This window comes from Mauremys reevesii, linkage group 5 (assembly GCF_016161935.1).
Source record: "Mauremys reevesii isolate NIE-2019 linkage group 5, ASM1616193v1, whole genome shotgun sequence".
Lineage (NCBI taxonomy): Eukaryota > Metazoa > Chordata > Testudines > Geoemydidae > Mauremys > Mauremys reevesii.
This window is the reverse complement of record NC_052627.1, coordinates 60,651,665-60,672,767: the sequence shown is the minus strand read 5'-3', so window position 1 is coordinate 60,672,767 and position 21,103 is coordinate 60,651,665. Positions and strand designations below refer to the sequence as shown.

The window sequence follows — 21,103 nt, the reverse complement described above, 5'->3', positions numbered from 1 at the left end:
AGTGGGCTCACGAAAGCTTATGCTCTAATAAATTTGTTAGTCTCTAAGGTGCCACAAGTACTCCTGTTCTTTTTACCTTTAAAGTAGTACTGAGTGTCAGGGAATGCAATGAGTAATACTAAATGACCAGTATGGTAATAATAATTAAATAACTGCATTGACTTATTTTGTTTAGGAGACTCCATCCTCAACATACAGGATTCTGAAGACTATCCACCTTCAAGAGCACCATCATTTCCTATAGTTTCAATTATTCATTTTCTGATATCACTGTAAAACGAATCTGAAAAGTTTTCAAAATAAATCACTTTAAAAATGTATAGTGTGTACCTTCTAAAAATGAAACCTACATCTATCTCGGAGTTTTGAAGAATATGTATTAAGGTTATAACAACCAACAAGAATGCACTTTTATAGAGAAATCCATGATTAAATCCAGTCTTCCTTAAATCAAATTGATTTAAATCTAATCCACCACACTAGAATCTTTAGCCAGATTCTTTGAATACTAACCTAATCCTGAATAAATAATGTACGATTGTAGTATGTTAACATTTTATAGCAACTTTGCCTTAATAAAAAGTTTTTTTTAAAAAGGTAGCAGCAGCAGCAATGCTGAGAAACATGGGAGGAGTAAAAGGCGAGTCTTCAAACAAAATCAACAATTGAAAAGTTTGTTAATATCATAGGCCCCATTTCAGCAAAGTATATGTTCAAGTTTGTGTTCATACAGCACATAGCACTAGGGGACACCCTGTAACTGGGTCTTTGCGTTCATAGAATACCAGGGTTGGAAGGGACCTCAGGAGGTCATCTAGTCCAACCCCCTGCTCAAAGCAGGACCAATCCCCAAATCTATCAATCACAATATTAATAAACAACAAAGTAAGTGGCAGATACCAAGAGAAAGTAGTGAATATTTACCCATTCCAGTTCCAGCTGGTGCAATCTCTCTGGAGAAGATTTCCACAGCCTTTTTCTGCTTATGGTGTACAGCAAGCCAGATAACAGCTTCCCGTGGACCCTATTTCCAAATATTAGGAGTAATGGGTTCAAGAATGATAAGCAAAGGTTAACTTACATACAGAGTTCTAGTAAATTTAAACATGTAGAATCATACAAAACTGAACTACCACTACTGCAGTTGAGACACTGCAGAAAGCCAATCACTAAACAATATTACTAAGCACTATAACTGTGTGCATCCAATGAAAATCAAGTCTGGGGTTGCATTCTAATATATCTTAGAGAACTTTTGAATTTAATTTGATCTCAACCAATATTTAAGTAAAAGAAACACTTGCTTCACTTTCAAATTGGGGTGGGCAAACTCATTTTTGTCTCATTTTGAACCTATTGAAAACATTGTGAGGTCAAAGCTAATGGGTCAGGCTCAAACCCTACATGAGGAGAGCCTGCTGTGCCCGGAGAGATTCACTCATGGAGGAGAGGGAAATGAAAACACTGTGCCCTCTTTCCTCAGTAGTTTCATAAGAGGAAGGCACTTTTAAAAATCCATCAGGCTTGGGGAAAGACAATGGGTGCAGCGTGGAACATGGTTCGGACAGAGACATCCCTTAGGGGAGGATCTACTAATGGAGATTCTCTATGTTCTACTAAGGAGAAGAGTATGGAAGATAAAATACAGGTAGGCTCTGATGAGAAACAGTCAAATGAAAAAAAGTCTCATTCAATTACAGCTAAAAAGTGACAAGTTTTTGAAGTACTTATATACCAATGCTAGAAATCTAAATAATAAAATGGGTGAACTAGAGTGCCTTGTATTAAATGAGGATAGTGATATAATAGGCATCACAGAAATTTGGTGGAATGAGGATAATCAATGGGACACAGTAATACCAAGGTATAAAATATATCGGAAGGACAGACCAGGTCACGTTAGTGGGGCAGTGGCATTAATTGTGAAAGAAAGTGTAGAATCAAATGAAGTAAAAATCTTAAATGAACCAAACTGCACCACAGAATCTCTATAGATAGTAATTCCATGCTTCAATAATAAGAATATAGCAGTAGGGATATATTACCGACCACCCGACCAGGATGGTGATAGTGACTGTGAAATGCTCAGGGAAATTAGAGAGGCTATTGAAATAAAAACTTCAACAATAACAATGGGGGATTTCAACTATCCCCATATTGACTGGGTACATGTCACCTCAGGACAGAATGCAGAGATAAAGTTCCTTGACACCTTATATTACTGTTTCTTGAAACAGCTAGTCCTGGAACGCACCAGAGGAAAGGCAATCCTTCATTTAGTCCTAAGCGGAGCATAGAATCAAGTTCAAGAGGTGAAGACAGCCGGACCACTTGGTAATAATGACCATAATAGAATTAAATTTAACATCCCTGTGGCGGGGAAAACACCACAGTAGCCCAGCACTGTAGCATTTAATTTCAGAAAGAGGAACTACAGAAAAATGAGGAGGTTAGTTAAACAGAAATTAAAAGGTACAGCACCAAAAGTAAAATGCCTGCAAGCTGCATGGAAATTTTTTAAAGACAGTATAATAGAGGCTCAACTTAAATGTATACCCCAAATTAAAAAACATAGTAAGAGAACCAAAAAAGAGCCACCATGGCTAAACAATGAAGTAAAAGAAGCAGAGAGAGAGGCAAAAAAGGCATCCTTTAAAAAGTGGAAGTTAAATCCTAGTGAATCCTAGTGAAGTTAAATCCAGGCAAATGAAGTGTAAAAATACAATTAGGAAGAAGGCCAAAAAAGAATTTGAGGAACGGTTAGCCAAAGACTCAAAAAAAAATAGCAAATTTGTTTTTAAGTACATCAGAAGCAGGAAGCCTGCTAAACAACCAGTGGGGCCACTGGACAATAGAGGTGCTAAAGGAACACTCAATGACGATAAGGCCATTGCAGCGAAACTAAATGAATTCATTGCATCAGTCTTCATGGCTGAGGATATGAGGTAGATTCCCAAACCTGAGCCATTCTTTTTAGGTGACAGATCTGAGGAACTGTCCCAGATTGAGGTATCAGATACCTCAATCTGGGACAAACTGATAAATTAAACAGCAGTAAGTCACTAGGACCAAATGGTAGTCACCCAAAAGATCTGAAGGAACTCAAATGTGAACTTGCAGAATTACTAACTGTAGTCTGTAACCTATCATTCAAATCAGATTCTGTATCAAATGACTGGAGGATAAATAATGTGACACCAATTTTTTAAAAGGGCTCTAGATGTGACACCAGCAATTACAGACTGGTAAACCTAACTTCAGTATCAGAAAAATTGGTTGAAACTATAGTAAAGAACAAAATTGTCAGACATACAGATAAACATAATTTGTTTGGGAATAGTCAACATGGTTTTTGTAAAGGGAAATCATGTCTCACCAATATACTAGAATTCTTGGGAAGGGGGGTTCAACAAGCATGTGGACAATGGGGATCAAGTGGTTATAGTGTATTTAGATTTTCAGAAAGCCTTTGACAAGGTCCCTCACCAAAGGCTCTTAAGAAAAGTAAGCTGTCATGGGATAAGAGGGAAGGTTCTCTCATGGTCTGGTAACTGGTTAAAAGATAGGAAACAGAGGGTAGGAATAAATGATAAATTTTCAGAATGGAGAGAGGTAAATAGTGGTGTCCCCCGAGGTCTGTACTGGAACTAGTCCTATTTAACATATTCATAAATGATCTGGAAAAAGGGGTAAACAGTGAAGTGGCAAAATTGGCAGATGATACAAAACTACACAAGATAGTTAAGCCCCAGGCAGACTGTGAAGAGCAACAAAAGGACCTCTCAGAACTGGGTGAATGGGCAACAAAATGGCAGATGAAATTCAATGTTGATAACGCAAAGTAATGCACATTGGAAAACATAATCCCAACTATACATATAAAATGATGGGGTGTAAATTAGCTGTTACCACTCAAGAAAGAGATCTTGGAGTCATTGTAGATAGTTCTGAGAAAACATCCACTCAATGTGCAGCAGCAGTCAAAAAAGCAAACAGAATGTTGGGAGTCATTAAGAAAAGGATAGATAATAAGACAAAAATGTCACATTGTCTCTATATAAATCCATGGTATGCCCACATCTTGAGTACTGAGAGCAGATGTGGTCACCCCATCTCAAAAAAAAAAAAGATATACTGAATTGGAAAAGGTTCAGAAAAGGGCAACAAAAATTATTAGGGGAATGGAACGACTGCAGTATGAGGAGAGATTAATAAGACTGGGACTTTTCAGCTTGAAAAAAAGATAACTAAGGGGGGATATGATAGCGGTCTATAAAATCGTGACTGGTGTGGAGAAAATAAATAAGGAAGTGTTATTTACTCCTTCTCATGACACAAGAACTAGGGGCCACCAAATGAAATTAATAGGCAGCAGTTTTAAAAGAAACAAAAGGAAGTATTTTTTCACACAACGCACAGTCAACGTGTGGAATTCCTTACCAGAGGATGTTGTGAAGGCCAAGACTATAACAGGGTTCAAAACAGAACTAGATAAATTCATGGAGGATAGGTCCATCAATGGCTATTAGCCAGGATGGGCAGGGATGGTGTCCCTCGCCTCTGTTTGCCAGAAGCTGGGAATGGGCGACAGGGGATGGATCACTTGATGATTACCTGTTCTGTTCATTTCCTCTGGGGCACCTAGCATTAGCCACCATTGGAAAACAGGATGCTGGGCTAGATGGATCTTTGGTCTGACCCAGTATGGTTATTCTTATGTTGCTAGCAGAAACTGCTGTGGGGACGCATTAAGTCAACTCACTACCTCCACCCTCCCATACCTTCTTCTAGCTCCTTAGCCGTACTCCACTTCCCAGGCCAACCATACCCACTTCTCACTTTGATTTTCATTCTGCAAAGTCTGCCCTGGAATGGACTTTCTGCCACTGGAGGATCCTCTATTGGGGTCTACACTCTGGTGAAAGCTTTAGGATGAAAACTTGTCTCCCATGAAGTCAATGGCAAACCTCCCATTGACTTCAACGGTGCCAGGATTTCACCTTTTTTTTAAAACAAACAAACAAACAAAAAAAAAACCTCTCTATTGTATGTTTTTCTCTTTATACTTAACAATTTTTGCTTGTCTTGTGCAGATGTAATCCCTAATCATATCTGCCTAAATACGGCATTTCTAAATACTCTCCTTTTTTGCAGCTGGGATAAGATTCCTCCTGCAGTTTCTTCTGATCGTTTTCTGCTTTTACTCTCATTTCAGTGACAGCCTCTGTCAGCTTTAGGTTTCTTTTTTTACCACAAGCAACCAACCATACCTGTGTTTTTTCAAGTGAGAATTTACGTTCCTCAGTAAGGTAAATGCTTGCGTCAGCTTTGATTCTACCCTTTTGATCAAAGTTCCAATACTAAGCCCTATATCAGTTATTTGGAATACAAATCTAATATACCATCCTCAGTTCACTAGGAACAATAATAAATGTTTCTATTTTTATATGAAATGGGATTGTATAAAGTTATAACCCTACAGATCAGATTTTTCTCACATGGAATTATAAAGTGTTGTGAAATATTTCCTCTTCCTGACAGTCAGCTATATTATACAATTTACAGTTCATGCTAAGTTCTTCTTGCAACCCCTCTAGGTCTATCCAAGGTCATGTTAGACTTAATACAAACTTGAACTTCTTCACTGCAGACTTTGTGTCTCAAACCTAGTTTTGCTAAGAGATTTACTCTGTTTGTTAGTGAACATGGAGAAAAATTCTAAAAGTTTATTTGATAAGTTCACATGAAATCCTGATCCCATTTAACACAATGGCAAAACTCTCATTTATTCAAACAGGAGCAGGATTTGGCCTCTCAATATGAGGAGGCTTTTTTTCCTCATTTCCGTTTTCTTCTGTCCTTTTGCTATAAAGAAATTTTCACAGGGAAAGGAGATGTTCTATGAAAACACGCCAACATTCAATATTAAACGTATTATTAGTTTCTATAAAACCCATACTGCTTTAGACTCTGCTTCTGGAATGTTGTGCATAAAGAATATTAGACTCATGATCAGGGGCGGCTCTAGACACCAGCGCGCCAAGCAGGCGCGTGGGGCGGCCGTTTCCCGGGGGGGCGGCATTTGGCTCCGGTTAAGCTCCCGCCGGCATGCCTGCGGCAGGTCCACCGGAGCCCGGGACGAGCGGACCTGCCGCAGGCATGACTGCGGCGGGTCCCGTCTTCCCGCGGCTCCGGTTGAGCTCCCGCAGGCATGACTGCGGCAGGTCCGCTCATCCCGGACTCCGGTGGAACATGCCGGCAGGAGCTCAACCGGAGCCGCGGGAAGAGGGGACCCGCCGTGGGACCGGGAAAGGGCGGCGCAGCGCTCCGCGCTGCTTGGGGCAGCCTACTTTCTAGAGCCGCCCCTGCTCATGATATATTCTAGCAAAAAATGGGCAGAGAAAAGAAGTAAAGCGACCAAAAAGGTAGAATCCAACAAAGTGGAGCCAAACCAGTCAGAGATTATCCTCATTCTCTGTTTGTTCAATGCCCTTTTCACTTTCTACTTCATTAAGTTGTCTCTTCCACATTTTATTTCAGTTTCCCATTAGAATCAGTAGGACCCTAGAGAGAAGGCGGCACCATCTCTGCTCACTAGGGTCTACCCTTCTTTTAACTTCCTCCTCCCCAACAGGTACTGGGTCATACACTTCTTCTGCCAGTCTACTATTACCTTCTGTCCTCCTCACAGGGAACTCCTGTGGATAAGAGGGGAGAGCATGTTCCCGCTTCCTCTGCCCACCCATAGTCCAGCAGCCTACCACTGTGTCAGCTCCTTCACTGACCTTTTCCCCCTTGATAGCTACAGGCTGCACTAGTAACTCACAGGTGGAGTTGGCTCAGTTGCAGGTAGCAAGCCAGTGGCTGGGAGGGAGGTTACAATGATCCTAATGCTGTCGGTGGAAACCGAGATGGCTCCTTCACAGCCACAAAGAGGTCAGAGATTCTTCCTCTCCCCAAAATAGGGAGTCCCCCACTACATCAAAGATCAGGCCTGGATAGCTCTGTGCGTGAAAGCTGAATAACCCATGTTATTTAGTAAAACAACATCATCAGTCCTATTGTTTATAATACAAAAGCTCCCTGTGAAGCAGGAAGGACTAGGTACCTACTGGCATTAGCAGCAACTACACACTACTCCACAGAAACACTAACCCAGGAACCAAACACTGTAACAAACCTCGTTGCCAACTCTGTCCCCATATCTACTCTAGTGACACCATCAGAGGACCCAACCACATGAGCCACACCATTGGGGCTCATTCACCTACCCATCTACTAATGTGATATATGCTATCATGTGCTAGCAATGCTCCTCTGCCATGTACATTGGTCAAAATGGACAGTCTCTACGTAAAAGAATAAATGGATACAGATCGGACATCAGGAATGGTAACGTACAAAAGCCAATAGGAGAACACTTCAATCTTCTTGGACATTCTATAACAGATTTAAGAGTAGCCATACTTGAACAAAAAAACTTCAGAAACAGACTTCAAAGAGAAACTGCAGAACTAAAATTCATTTGCAAATTTAACACCATTAATTTGGGCTTGAATAGGGACTGGGAGTGGCTGGCTCATTGCAGAAGCAACTTTTCCTCTCCTGGAATTGACACCTCCTCCTCAATTATTGGGAGTGAATTACATCCACCCTGATTGTATTGGCCCTGTCAACACTGGTTCTCCACTTGTGAGGTAACTCCCTTCTCTTCATGTGTCAGTATAACAATGCCTGCATCTGTAATTTTCACTCCATGCATCTGAAGAAGTGGGTTTTTTACCCACGAAAGCTTATGCCCAAATAAATCTGTTAGTCTTTAAGGTGCCACCGGACTCCTTGTTGTTTTTGTGGATACAGACTTACACATCCACCCCCGATACTAACAAATAAGATACTCTTGCGTTTGTATTAATATACCACTAGGGAACTTCCCAAGTGCTTAAAATCACATAGCTGATACACAGCCCAGTACCTCTCAAGATACAGGACTTGAAATATGCACCACTGTGGCTCATTTCAGGTAACATCTGATTGCTACAGTATGTTAGTTTTCCCTACTGCTAGATGCCCACTGCAGGGTTTACACACACAGATAATATTTTCAGAACTAACAAACAATTTACTTTCCCCAGAGAAAGCATTTGCTTGGTGCTATTACCAGGAGGTCAGATTTGTTACTGTCTTGGTGAAAACTAATTACAGAATACACCATCAGCTTGGGGTGTCTGCTCTGGTTTCTGAGAATCTGCCCTGAGGTAGGCACTCTCAGTTGTGAGGCAATCCAGACAGCATGACACAGCTTATGACTGATGCTGGAAGATTGACAAGTAATTTTTTTTTGTTTAGCTTTTTTAAAATCCAAACTAGTGTTTACATTTTTCAAAGATGCAGCATTTACCTCAATCATATTATGCGGCAATGAGTTTTACAACTGGACTGTGATTTGGTTAAAAAGCATTTCCATATATAATTTTAAAATGTGTTGCCTTATAATCTCAGAGAGCCCCACTTGTTCATATTATCAATGGGCAAAGTAAATAGGAAAGTTTTCTAGTTTTCTTTATGCTACCCATTATTAAATAGTCTCAACTTTTCTTAATCTTCTTCTTTCCCGACACTTTTAATATGTCTTCTCACATCAAAGCCTACGAGGTCCCAGATCATATTTGTTGCCTATTCCCTTGGGGAAAATGGAGGGCACATGGAGCATATTAGTGCTGTGAGAAAAAAGCTACAAAAGCATCCAAATGTGCTCTTCATTCAAAGGACAAACACACTAGAGACTACTCAATGTCCTAGCAGTGCTGTCATCTCTGGAACCTTCTTGTAATGCTCAATCCAATCCCCACTAAACTACACAGAAATACTCCTATGAATTCAATGAACTATGCATCAGGTTCTTAATGAACAAGAGAAGACGGTATGAATTTATTTGTAAAAATTATCTTTAATTGTTAAGCAACCTAAACTTGCTAAATAAGGCGATCAAGGTAATTAATTCATTCCACTGTTATCACATTCAAGACACGAAGATCAATGATTCAGCTACTCCACATCTAAAATCACCCAACCATAAAATTTCATAATAAATTTATTATAATTTGACTTTCTTTTTTCCCCTTTTATTCATAAACACAGATATCTGATTGATACAAGCCTGAACTAATTAACTACCTGTTTATAAAGTTGGGACATTTTCACCCTCTCCTATTCTAAGAGCATGTCTACACTGGTACAGTCAGGAAAGTGAAGCCAAATGAACTAAAGTTGTAAATTCAAAGTGTGTTAGTTAAATCACATTAAACCCCGGTGTGGACACTTTCATTTAGAAGTAAAGTGGCCTTAATTCACTTTAGCTTAGTGTACTAGCTAAAGCTCTGATGTAGTCACATGACTACGTTAATATGAACTGAGTATCTTTTAGTTCGCACCAACAGGGTCCACATGGGACAGTTACAGCGCAACACTTCAGAGCACTCTACAATTCACACCCCTGCAGTCCACATTGCGGCACTATGTAGACAAGCTCTTAGACCACTTTACTTCTGAACGAAAGCACCCATACAAGGGATTTTAATGCTTCAATAGTTAATTTGGCACCAATGGTTAATTCGGCTTAACTTCCCATGTAGACAAGCCCTACTAAGAGTTATCAAAACAGAACTGAAATTACAATGTCAATTTTTCATAGCTCCCATCACATGTGATAGTGTGCCACGAGGGCAAACTTTAAGGATATATTTTATAAAGTGTACAAACAGCCGGTGCTCTGACCACATTTATACAACTGAAAAAAAATCAAACAAAGCAGCAATCTTCAGGCATCTTCTTAAGAACTGTTAGGACACAGAACAGGAGGAAGCCTCCAGCTCAAATTTAACAAGGAATGTATTTTTCACATCCACAGCTTCAAGACTTAGGGACTAAATTAGTGCAATTAAGTCGCCTGGTAATTAGTAGGAAAAATGTCTATGCAAAATAAAACATTTATGGATTTACATCTGTTTCCAGACTATATCAGGCCTTCAATATTCATTTTATATTTCCATTTGGCCTTATGCTTACTTCCTAGCTTTCAGATAAAGGATGCTGCAGTGATCTAAAAATTAAAAAAACAAAATAGCTGTCGAGGTATATTACTCTCTGTCCAACTTCACACCTGGGAAGACTGAATGGTTGCACAGCCCACAGAGCACTGTCTGTAAGTAACAACTCAGAAACTGAATTGTCAACAAAGGAGTACAAATGAGTTCTTGGCCCTTTCAGCTTTAATACTCCTGGTAATCATAAGGTAGGGGCAGGAAAAACATCCCCTGAAATTTCTACCATCCTTAATGAAATTTTGCCCTTCCGCCTCCCTTTAAAGAAGAGCAATCTCCCTATTGGTGCTATCCACTTCCACCCAGGAGCTTTACAGGAGCTACAGTAACCTACGTGGCCCTAGTGGGAGGCCAAAGGGAGTGAATATCTGCAAATGTCTGCTTTTATATTTTCATCCCCATCCCAAGCAGCTCTGCATATGCCACCCACAAAATCTATGGCCTAATAGGCCCCATCCAAATACCTGGCTAGAAACTACCAGCAGTGTTCAAGCCATGCCACTCATGTCAATGCCACTGCATTTTTAATACTTCCCTTGACATCATTCTTCTCCACCTAACTAAGGCCGATATGTGCAGGGCTAGTAGCACTGACCATGATTAAGGTTGCCTATTTCCAATTACTAGACCCTGTTTTCAGTTGTTTATATCTTAGCCAAACTAACTATTTGGGCTGATGTTTTCCATGCCAGGTGTGTGCCTCAAATTGAGTAAATATATATATATTTTTAATTTCGGCCAAAATGATTGAGTCATTTCCAAGAACAAAGCTAGGGAAAAAGATGATGTTTCATCCATGCCTAAAAATTCTGATGACCTTTTCTTTGAGACGTTCTAGTGCCCCCGTGCTTTGGAGCAGGGATTTGAAATTTGGTTGGGGAATGGCCTGTGTCAGGGATGTGTTTTTGACATCCCCATGAAAATCTGCCGAAGTTTGGCCACGTTATAAGGCTTTGAAAAAGAGGAGCCAGAAGTGGGGGGCCTGGGATTGGCTGCACAAGGAAACTGGGGACAATGATCTGGTGGTGAGGAAAAACAGAGGAGAAGACTAGGCAAGGAGACTGAGGCTGATATGAGAAACATGAGGAAGGGAGACTGGAATTAATTAGGTGAGGAGAATGGGACTGAGCCAAGGATGAGGAAGAGCCAAGACTGAGCCAAGGACAGGTTGGAATGGAAAGTGAAGAAGGAGTTACCCCTGTGGGAAATAGGCAGAAGAGTCTATGCCCTCTAGAGCATTCTTCCCTCCAGAGCCTGAAATAGAACTCAAGATTGCACAGTTTCACCATTCCTCTGCTGTCAGCAAATATCTGTGAAACATATTAGTAAAGTTTCTCATTCCATTGTAGTGCTGGTTTCCTTAAAGGATGATAATCTATTATGGCTATCAGTTATTTTGTTAGCTCAAGTGCCAGAGGTCTATGGGGTAGATCTAAGGGTTCCAACGCTGTTGATGAACCAGGTAGGTGGCAATATGGTGCCACATGATGAAATTTCTGGGTTTTTTTTTTTTTTTTTTTGCAGTTTGCTTTTAAAGAACATGAAGGGTGCACGCTAAAGTCAAGCATTCAAAAATATGGAAATGCCAAAATTAAAACTGCCTGTGCAAACTCAGTTCAGTCCCCCGGGACATATGCATTATGACAACATCTCTAGTTACACAATCACATATTTTTTCCCATAGGATCTCTCCCTCATTCAATGCATGGTATTGACCTGCTCTGAGGATGAATAAGTAGTGAAGGAAACTCTCTGTAGTACAACTGCATAATTTGTTCCAGAACTTGGAAGATGTGTAGTGACTGAGGTAGGGGATTGCAGGACGAGAAAGGATGGTCTTTGCTTGAGGCAGCTGAATGTTGTTCTGGAGAACTAGATTCTATCCTGGTCTCTACCAAAAACTTTCTATGTGATGTTAAGCAAATCGCTTAAGCTAACCTTTTGACAGATAGTAACTAATCATGTGTTCCTCATTTTTTTGGCTATTTGAGTTGAGACCAGGGGGTTTGATGATCTTATATTCTCCATGTGTCAGTTCCGTATCTGTAAAATGGGGATTATAATAGCCGCTCATCTCATAGCGGTGTTGCAAAAATAAATGAATGTTTATGAAGCACTCAGATATTATAGTGATGAGTGCCATAGAAAAGCTCACAAAGAAATTAAAATACTGTCTTTAGAGCAGGTTTTGAATGTTTTGCTGTAACTAAAGTGGGGGCTACAGATGGAACAAGGAGGAGAAAAGAAAAATACTGAATAGCTGCTAATTAAGTGAGCACTCTCCATTCTGTGTACTAACTGAGAACATGGGTCCTAAGGGGGGGGAAAAAAGAGTATTATATCATGTAATTAAAGACAGCACCATAATGCACAGGCAACTTTAATTCTGACATTTCCTAACTTCTGAGAGGTTGACCTTAGTAATATTATTTAATACAGTTTGTGTGTGTTTAAAATAGAGAATCAGAGCATATGATCTTGGAAAAGGAAGACATAGGTCCACCACATAAGCATTACACTCTGATTTAGTTTTGCTGCACTGCAGAATGAATTTAATTATAAACATTAAAATAAACAGTTACACTGATAAGTTACCTAGTTCTATTGTAGAAATTGACTCTACATAAACAGTTTAACTTTCTACATAACACATGTTCTCGTCTCCTATAAACATATATATTCAGCAATTTTGAAATACTGACACATTCCTCACATCAGATTCATAGACTGAGCTTTGCCAAACATGTATCTTGGAATTTTGCAAGACTTTGCAACTGACAAAGAAGAATTAGATGCTACTGTTTTGGAACAAGCCACACAACCTAAATATTTAAGTGTATGACTTAACTCAAGATTTATTGCTGTCTTTTACAGACCTTCATATGTATGGATTTAGTTGCAGCATGCGTGGTAGTTGCACCCACTATGGCTACCATTCAAATCTGTATATATGAATTTAACAAGTCACAAACACAGCACATTATCATGTAATTAAAGACTATCATAATGCATATACACAAGGGGGCCTAATTAAGGCAACCTTAATTCTGGTATCTCCTAAATTCTGAATGCTTAACTGTGTAACCTTAACATTCTTTTAAAGTATTTTAATATAAATTTAAATAAGTGTAATATGTGATCACATCAAAAGAACTACTATTATGAAGTTTGCACTTGGGCAGATATTTATTTACACACACACACACACGTTAAAAAGTGTTTCTTTAGATTTCATAACAATGCATTTGTTGCACAGCAAGGTCTCAATCCTACAAAGATTTATTCGTTACTTAACTTTTGAGTATTCACATTGATGTTCACAGGTCTACACATGAACCTAAAGTTAGGCATATGCAAGATGTTGTTAGCGCAGGAATTTCCCCCAGTAAGTAATCTCTTAAAAAAGTTACATAAAGATAACATGGGGGAATTAAAATGGGTCAGAAAAGGCTTCATATTCTTCTGTTTGTACTTACATCATCTATTTTCTTTTTAGCATGGGGTCCATATGTATCTTCAGAACCTAAAATCTGTATGTTAACTGCACAGTAATCTTCAAACCCAAGCTGACTGAAAATATGGCGAGTCCTGCAACAAATTATTTGTTATTAGCAAACTGCTTCAAAAATATTATACGCAGTAACAGTGCAGGCCATTAGTTTTAGTTCTTAGTGCTAGTTAAATTTGGATTTGAATACTTCTTATCTGGGCAAATTTACTGCTATATCATAGTGACAATATCAAGTTAGTCATACTCAAAATACATCTTGACCTCTTGATTCTAAATTTCTGTTTATTTAAGTTATCTTAAAGATGGCCTGCAAAGGAAAAAATAAATGGGCTTGTACTTTTTACTTGCTTCATTCTGATGAATGAAGAAAGCAGAAAATGTTATTAAAATTAATACATTCTGCTTGCTTTTATATTAGAAATTCAGGTCCTAGATTTGCTCTTCCTGGAAGACACTATGAATAATTAAGAAATATATGAATGACATCACAAGTAGATTTCACTTCCTTGGTATTTAACTGAGTTCAGGAGGAATTTTTATTCAGACTTAAAAATTCCTTGTTTTGTGTTAATCCCTATGTGAATTAAATGCCTAAAAACAGTTGGAAGAAAAAAGTTATTTGTTGAATTTTTACCACCTCCAGCTCTTCAGTTAAGAGCTGAGAAGCTCTCAATACATTTTTCTGGGTCCTTCCCAGTGGAGATTTCCACTAAACACCAGGAAGACAAGACTTGACATTCCTAATGTGTCTATAGTTAACAACAAGCAGGAAGGAAGAAAGGGGGAAAAACAGGAAAAACATCTTTCCCGCTTTCTTCATACTGCATAAAAAAAAAGTATATACACATTTTTTTCCATTGCGGGTTATATTCACAGATATTGTAGGTTAATCTATATTTGCTAGATTTAGGATTTAACTTGAGATGGTATTTACATTACTTTTATTAATTAAAAGTAAATTGCCATAAAATTTAAATTGGAACTTTACCAGATGTCGAAACAACTGGAAGTGAGAAAAAAATAATAGAAGTTACACCATTCCAGATTCCATACAACATGGTCTAGAGTAAAGAATCAGGAACTCTTGAGTCCTACTATGAGCTCAGCTATTGACTCACTGTGGGTATGTCTACACTGCAATGAAAGACCTGAGGCACCGAGTCTCAAAGCTTGGGTGAACCAACTCGGGCTTGCAGGGCTTCGGCTGCAGGGCTAAAAATTGCAGTGTAGATGTTTGGGCTCAGGCTGGAACCTGGGCTTTGAGACACTTCTCCTACCCCAAACCATAGTAGTAGAAATTTTTCACTCTTCTAGGAAGCCTGCAGCCAATCAGCACAGCCCCCAAAGTAGGCTGCTCTGACTAGAGATGGGGAGAAGCCAAGATGGCTAGTGGATGCATTGATTCAGGAGAGAGACTCCAGAATAACTTGCACATATGGCTATGTGCCGCTAATGGATCCCCCAGAATCTGAACAGGTCTGGGTGGTATCCTTGGAACATGGGGCAAAACTCTCTCTTCCTTCCACAAAGAGCTGGGAAAACCCCAGTGGCACTTACAGTTTGAATGTGTCTGTGTCTAAAATCCTCCAAATTCTTTCCTCAGCCTCAAATCAGAGAGACTATATAACCTCTCAATGCAAAAACCTCAAACTGTTGCCAGAGGTTGTTTTCTCTCTCACAAGCAGCAAAACACCCTATACAGTCATCTAGTGACATGGGAGAATACACAGTAGAAACAAGCTTTCAGAGCTTTCACAGTGATTGCTGTAAGAGAATCCATAATTCTTAGTTTCTGCAAACCATTCAACTAGTAGAGGTGATGTATTTTACCCCATTCACAGAACTAGATCTCTTCAATTTTGCAGTTACAAAACCAGGGAAGTAACCAAACTAAAAATTGTCATAGTAATTCCACTCCATTGAAACTACAAGAAAATATCAATATATAAAAAAAAAGATGACAAAAGTTCAAAATTAGTACAGACAGAAAGTTCAACTTTGTGAAGGCAGTCAATAGGAGGGTAGTATATATTAAAAAACCAAAACAACCATGTAAAATGCCCTTCTGTTTCCCTTTACCAGTGTCAGTGCTTCCTTAACACATACCAAGTATATGAGGCAACCATATATCTGGCACCCTTACATAGTTGCACCAGATTAAGAGATTTTATAGGTTCAAAAAGGGAATTACGTTAAAACTGATAGAATCTTTCACACCAGTGGAAGATTTTACATACACCTATTGTATATGCTCATTGAATTGTCAATATTACACATGAGAACAGCAGTAAATTGACCAATGTATTTAAGATTAATTTAAAAGTGATTCATAAGTATGATATTCCCGAGTTACTCATTATGGTAAAAATTTGCAAAGTTGGGTGCCTAAAATCAGGCACCTAAATTCATATTTACAATATCAAAATACAAATGGCCAAGATTTTTTGATGCACTGAGCAACCCTGCAGCCAATAAAGTACAGTAACTCCTCCCTTAAAGTTGTCCTGGTTAACGTGTTACGTTGCTGATCAATTAGATAACAAGCCGCAGGACCAGCGGACCCTCCGCAGGCAAACCGCCGGAGGCAGCCTGCCTGCCATGCTTGGGGCGGCAAAATCCCTAGAGCTGCCCCTGATTGGAGCTAGCTGGTGGGGGCTTGGAACCAGGGTGGACTGACAGCCTCCATCAGCTCCCCACTCCCCTAAGTTCCCTGTGCAGCAGCTGCATAGCAGGCTATGAATTGCTGGGTAGTTCAGCTGTCCCTCCACCCACTGCCATGTGCTGCTCCTGCCCTCTGCCTTGGAGCTGCTCCTGGGAGCCTCCTGCTTGCTGTGGGGGGGGGGCGAGGGGAGAGGGGGGCTAATGTCAGGTGTCCCCCTCCCTCCTGCTCCTGCCCCCCCGCTTAACCTATCTCCATAGAGCGGGGCAGGGACAGGACAGGGTCAGGACAGAGGGAGCTTGTTGGCAGCAGTTGCTTTCTCAACTTGCTGATCTACTTAAAAAGGCAATGTACTTAGAGTGGGGTCAGCATCTCTCTCTCTCTGCATCTCTCACACACAGGGTGTGTCTCTCTGTCTGCCATGCTGTCTCTCCTCCCTCCATTTGTGCTGCCTTGAGGAGTATGAGGCTACATTAACAACGTGTTAACCCTTGAGGGCTCAGCCAAGTTCATCATTTAGCAGTAAGGCATTCCCTGGGAAATATCCCACCCTCTGACTCCTCCACCTCAACTAAGCTTCACAAATCATCATTGCTGTGTACAGTATGAAATTGTTTGTTTAAAATGTAGTGTGTGTATGTATAATATAGTCTTTTGTCTGGTGAAAAAAAATTACCCTGGAACCTAACCCCCCCCATTTACATTATAGGGAAATTGGATTTGCTTACCATCGTTTTGCTTAAAATTGCATTTTTAAGGAACACAACTACAACGTTAAGCAAGGAGTTACTGTAAACAGATACATATAAAATTTAGGTGCTTAAGTTTGAAATATGTTCCGTAGACAGCTTTCAGTACATAGCTATGTCCTGTGGGTCCTTTGACCCAACCCTTGTTGTGGGATTTGCAGTCATTCTACTGCAGCACTAATAGCATTGCTGCTCTACAAAGTGCCTATCCAAAGCATCATGATGGCTTTGTCTCTTGGCTGGGTTTCCTGTAGAGGCCAGCTCAGTCCTGACTTGGCAGGCACTTTAACTCAAACATGGGTGGATGGATTAAAGTGGAGATGGAGGGAATTTCCTTACTTTGAATGAAATTCATTCCCTTGTCTGGATATTACCCAACCATGTACTTACCTGGGATAACCTGCTAGCAACACAATGATAATTTTGAAGAGCACTTTATGTGCCTTTGCAATGCACTAGAATGCGCGCACACACACACACAAAATCCCAAGAGGGGGACACTCAAAACCACTCATAAAGCTGCTGCAAATTATTCATTTTGAACAGTGGAGAGGAAGGAAGGGAAGAATGAAGGAGACAGAGATATCATTTGTTACTAGCTGAAGCTAGTGGTGTAAGCAGTATGCAGGATTCTAAGGGCAGTCTACACTAGAAGACTGCTATAGCTTGTCTGCTGAAGATGCTCTATGCCAATGGGAGAGTGTTCTCCCATTGGCAAAATTACTCCAACTCCCCAACAGGCAGAAGCTATGCCAGTGGGAGAGCATCTCCCGCTGACATAGCACCTGTGTGGACCATGCTTAGGTCACTGTAACTTGCGTCACTCAAGGGGATGTCTTTTTCACACCCCTGAACAACCTAAGTTACATCAACGTAAGCAGTAATGTAGAACTGCCCTAAGTGGACTTGCGCATTAAGAGCACGTTAGTGCTCAGTAAGAGTGTCCACAGGGGGATTTAATTCGGAGTAGCTAGTACACTTCAAATTCACACCCTAGTTTATTGCTCACTAACTTCCCTATGTACACAAGCGAGAGGTCCTGGGGTCTCTGGGATCTGCACTGGATTCCAATACATTTCTGGATAGAATTCAAGATGTTGGTTTTAATCTATAAATCCCAAAGAGTTTGAGACCTCTGGCTTGTGTACATAGGGAAGTTAGTGAGCAATAAACTAGGGTGTGAATTTGAAGTGTACTAGCTACTCCGAATTAAATCCCCCTGTGGACACTCTTACTGAGCACTAAGAATTCCCTCCGGTGGTTTAACTTAGCATATTTTGTGCATCAAGCTAATGTCCACAATGGAACTCTTAGTGCATGGTAAAAATGTCCATAGCGGGAGTTAGTGTGGAGTAACGAGTGCACACTAGGTACTGTGGGCTTTTTCCCTGTGTAGCCAAGCCCCTATTCGCCTGGGAGACTGCATCTCTCCCAGTCTATTTCTGGCAGAACCAAAATCAGCAGAAGCACTTGAGCTGGAGCTCCCTCAATATACACAAAAGGGGGCTGCTGGCAGAGTATTCTCTGATAGGGGTCACTGATTGTAGAACTCTCCTCTCCACCCTTGGTCCTTCAGAGCTCAGATGCATTAAACTTCTGGGCATCTATTTAATCCCCTTTTTGTTCAGATGGAAGTGGATATGTTTTATAAGCAGTCCTTTATGTTACAATTTTTAAATGTACAGGAGGATATGTGCTCAGAGCCCTGGATGGACACCTATAGTTTTTAAAGTTTGAAGAAATCAATAAAATAAGTAAAATGTACTCAGGTTCCAAAATGACTAATAAGGTCCTCAGGGTGCCCTAGGACAGAAACTGGCCCCTGGTCAAAAGTTAGCAAGCTATTCAGTTCACTGGGTCACCAAGGTCTAGGACCAAAACTGGCTAAACAACAAAGTCCAACTTCTCACTATTCAGAAACAATCTATTCGCTGATAAATCATGTCACTAGTATTTTGTAGCTGTATAATAATTTTATGGAGAAGTAAATTATAGAACCTTTTTCTACCATTTATATCTTGAAATGTCCTTCCATGTAAAATAGTGCTATCTTCAAGGATATCTCCCAGTTGATATGGCTGCCATCTTATTAGTACAGTTTACCATTATATTTTGATTTTAAATTCAAAAGGCAAAATAAATCATATCTGTAATACTCACCTTTTCAGAATGCTTTCCGCAGTTTGTCTTCCCTTTTCCACTGCCTTTGGCCCTATCACTGGGCAGACAGCTGTAGCTCTAAAACCATCCAGGTAAGTGGCATTTACCTAGTAATGAAGGGTTATAAAATGAATTGAGGGATTTCTCATAGTTTACTGTAAAAGATTTTTTTTCACTAGATATTTTTTTCCTGCATTTTCCTCCACCCTTCAAACACTTCTAGTCTATTAGCATGCCCCTCCACTCACCAAAGCTATACATATTTAGATCTTTCCTCAGAGGTCACATAATAAAGCCTAAGTTTTTGTTTTGGGTTTTCGTGGGGGAAGAGTATGTAAGCAAGACATCTGTCCATCCATTATAATGGTATCTGAGATTCTGAATAAACAAAATATTCTTCAAAACATAAATATATAAACAAGTCTTACTAATGTCATATTGAGTTTTCAGAACATTAAGTAAGGCCTCTCATTTTAAATGGTATTTATCATTTTAATTACAGTATATATTCTAAAAATGTCTCTACACATGTATATTTTAAATGGCCTATTGACTTATTTACAATTATTTTAGTACTATTTTAATGTCCTGTAATACATGAAAAAGAGAGTGCATATTTTAATCAAATTTTCTTTATCTAAAATATTTTGTATCTAAATTATTTGCTGGTTCATTCAAATGTGGAATTAAATGATTCTGACACTATCCTTATATGAAATGTAATAATTTGTTTATCCAGTGTAATTTTTAGAATATATTTATTCTTTTAAAAACAATATATTTTTAAATCAAAATAGGCAATGATTAGTCCACAATGAAGAACACTAGCTACTGAAATTTGATTCTGGAAAACAAAGCAATCTGAGTTCTATCAGCGAACAATTATTTATTTTTAAAGGTATTCTTAAAGTTCAAAAACAACTGAAACATTTTCCCCCCCAAACTTGAGGAAAAAGTTTGCTCCCAGGCACAGACCACACAGAACGAGTTTTTTTATTCTAACATTATGTAATTAGAAATCTTGATCTAATACCCAAAAGACTGAAAAAATATACAAGGCAGACAGAAGGTGGAAACTATGTTTATCAAAAACAAAGACATCGTTAATTAGGTGAATGTTATGGTGAATTCAGTTAGAGAGTATGTAGTCAATACTGTGATAATTAAGGACAAAATATATTCCTTTATAAAGCAGACATAAAGATGATTATTAGGAAAAATAATGCATGAGTGGAAAACTTAAGCATTGTTTGTGCACCTGAGAAAAATGAAATAGAAGCTATTCATTTATCTGAAAAAAAGAGTTAGTAATATATTCCAACCCAATGACTTTAGAGATTACTTTGGCGTCTGCACTGAGGTCACCTATGTCCAAAACCATACCTCCATCTTCTTTGAAAACAATACTGCTTATTTTTTAAATCTTAAATAAACTTTATAAAGTGGTCACTTAAACACTACCTTTAGATATTTTTATTATATTAAAAAAATTAAAAAAATCTTTCAAACTGGTAGAAATATTTTAAATGTAATCACTGGACTTTTAAAAAGATATATCTGAGCTATAGTTTATCACACAAACAATAGTGTCAGCGTATTTATAAACCTTCCCTAAAAAAGAATTTAAAAGTTTTAAATGGATCCAGTCAAATCAACTCAGCTTTGCTATCTCACTATTAAGAGTAGTTTTAATTTATGGATCCAATCTTGTTCCCACGGAAAGTCAGTTGAAGTTTCGCTATTGGGTAAAATGGGATTAGGCTTGTCCTATTTGTACTTTGGTGCAGTTGCCTAAATTGCAGGGAGTAAAGACTATAACAACACATAATTAAAAAAAGCTTTGCACTTATGTAGCATCTTCCAATAGAGGGGTATCAAAAGACTTTACAAACATTAATTCATTAATCTTTCACAGCACCCT

The 21,103-nt window shown here is 39.1% G+C and overlaps 1 protein-coding gene across 6 annotated transcripts in view; it reads right to left on the bottom strand.

Moving 5' to 3' along the window:
- Positions 1 to 21,103, bottom strand: part of LOC120406932 — a 106,365-nt gene that overhangs the window by 57,701 nt on the left and 27,561 nt on the right. For all 6 annotated transcript variants that reach the window (XM_039542157.1, XM_039542159.1, XM_039542160.1 and 3 more), the window contains 3 exons: positions 19,183 to 19,289; positions 13,580 to 13,691; positions 925 to 1,024 (listed from right to left, as the gene is read on the bottom strand). In XM_039542157.1, the coding sequence (XP_039398091.1) occupies positions 925 to 1,024; positions 13,580 to 13,691; positions 19,183 to 19,289 (319 nt within the window). The remainder of the gene's footprint in view (positions 1 to 924; positions 1,025 to 13,579; positions 13,692 to 19,182; positions 19,290 to 21,103) is intronic.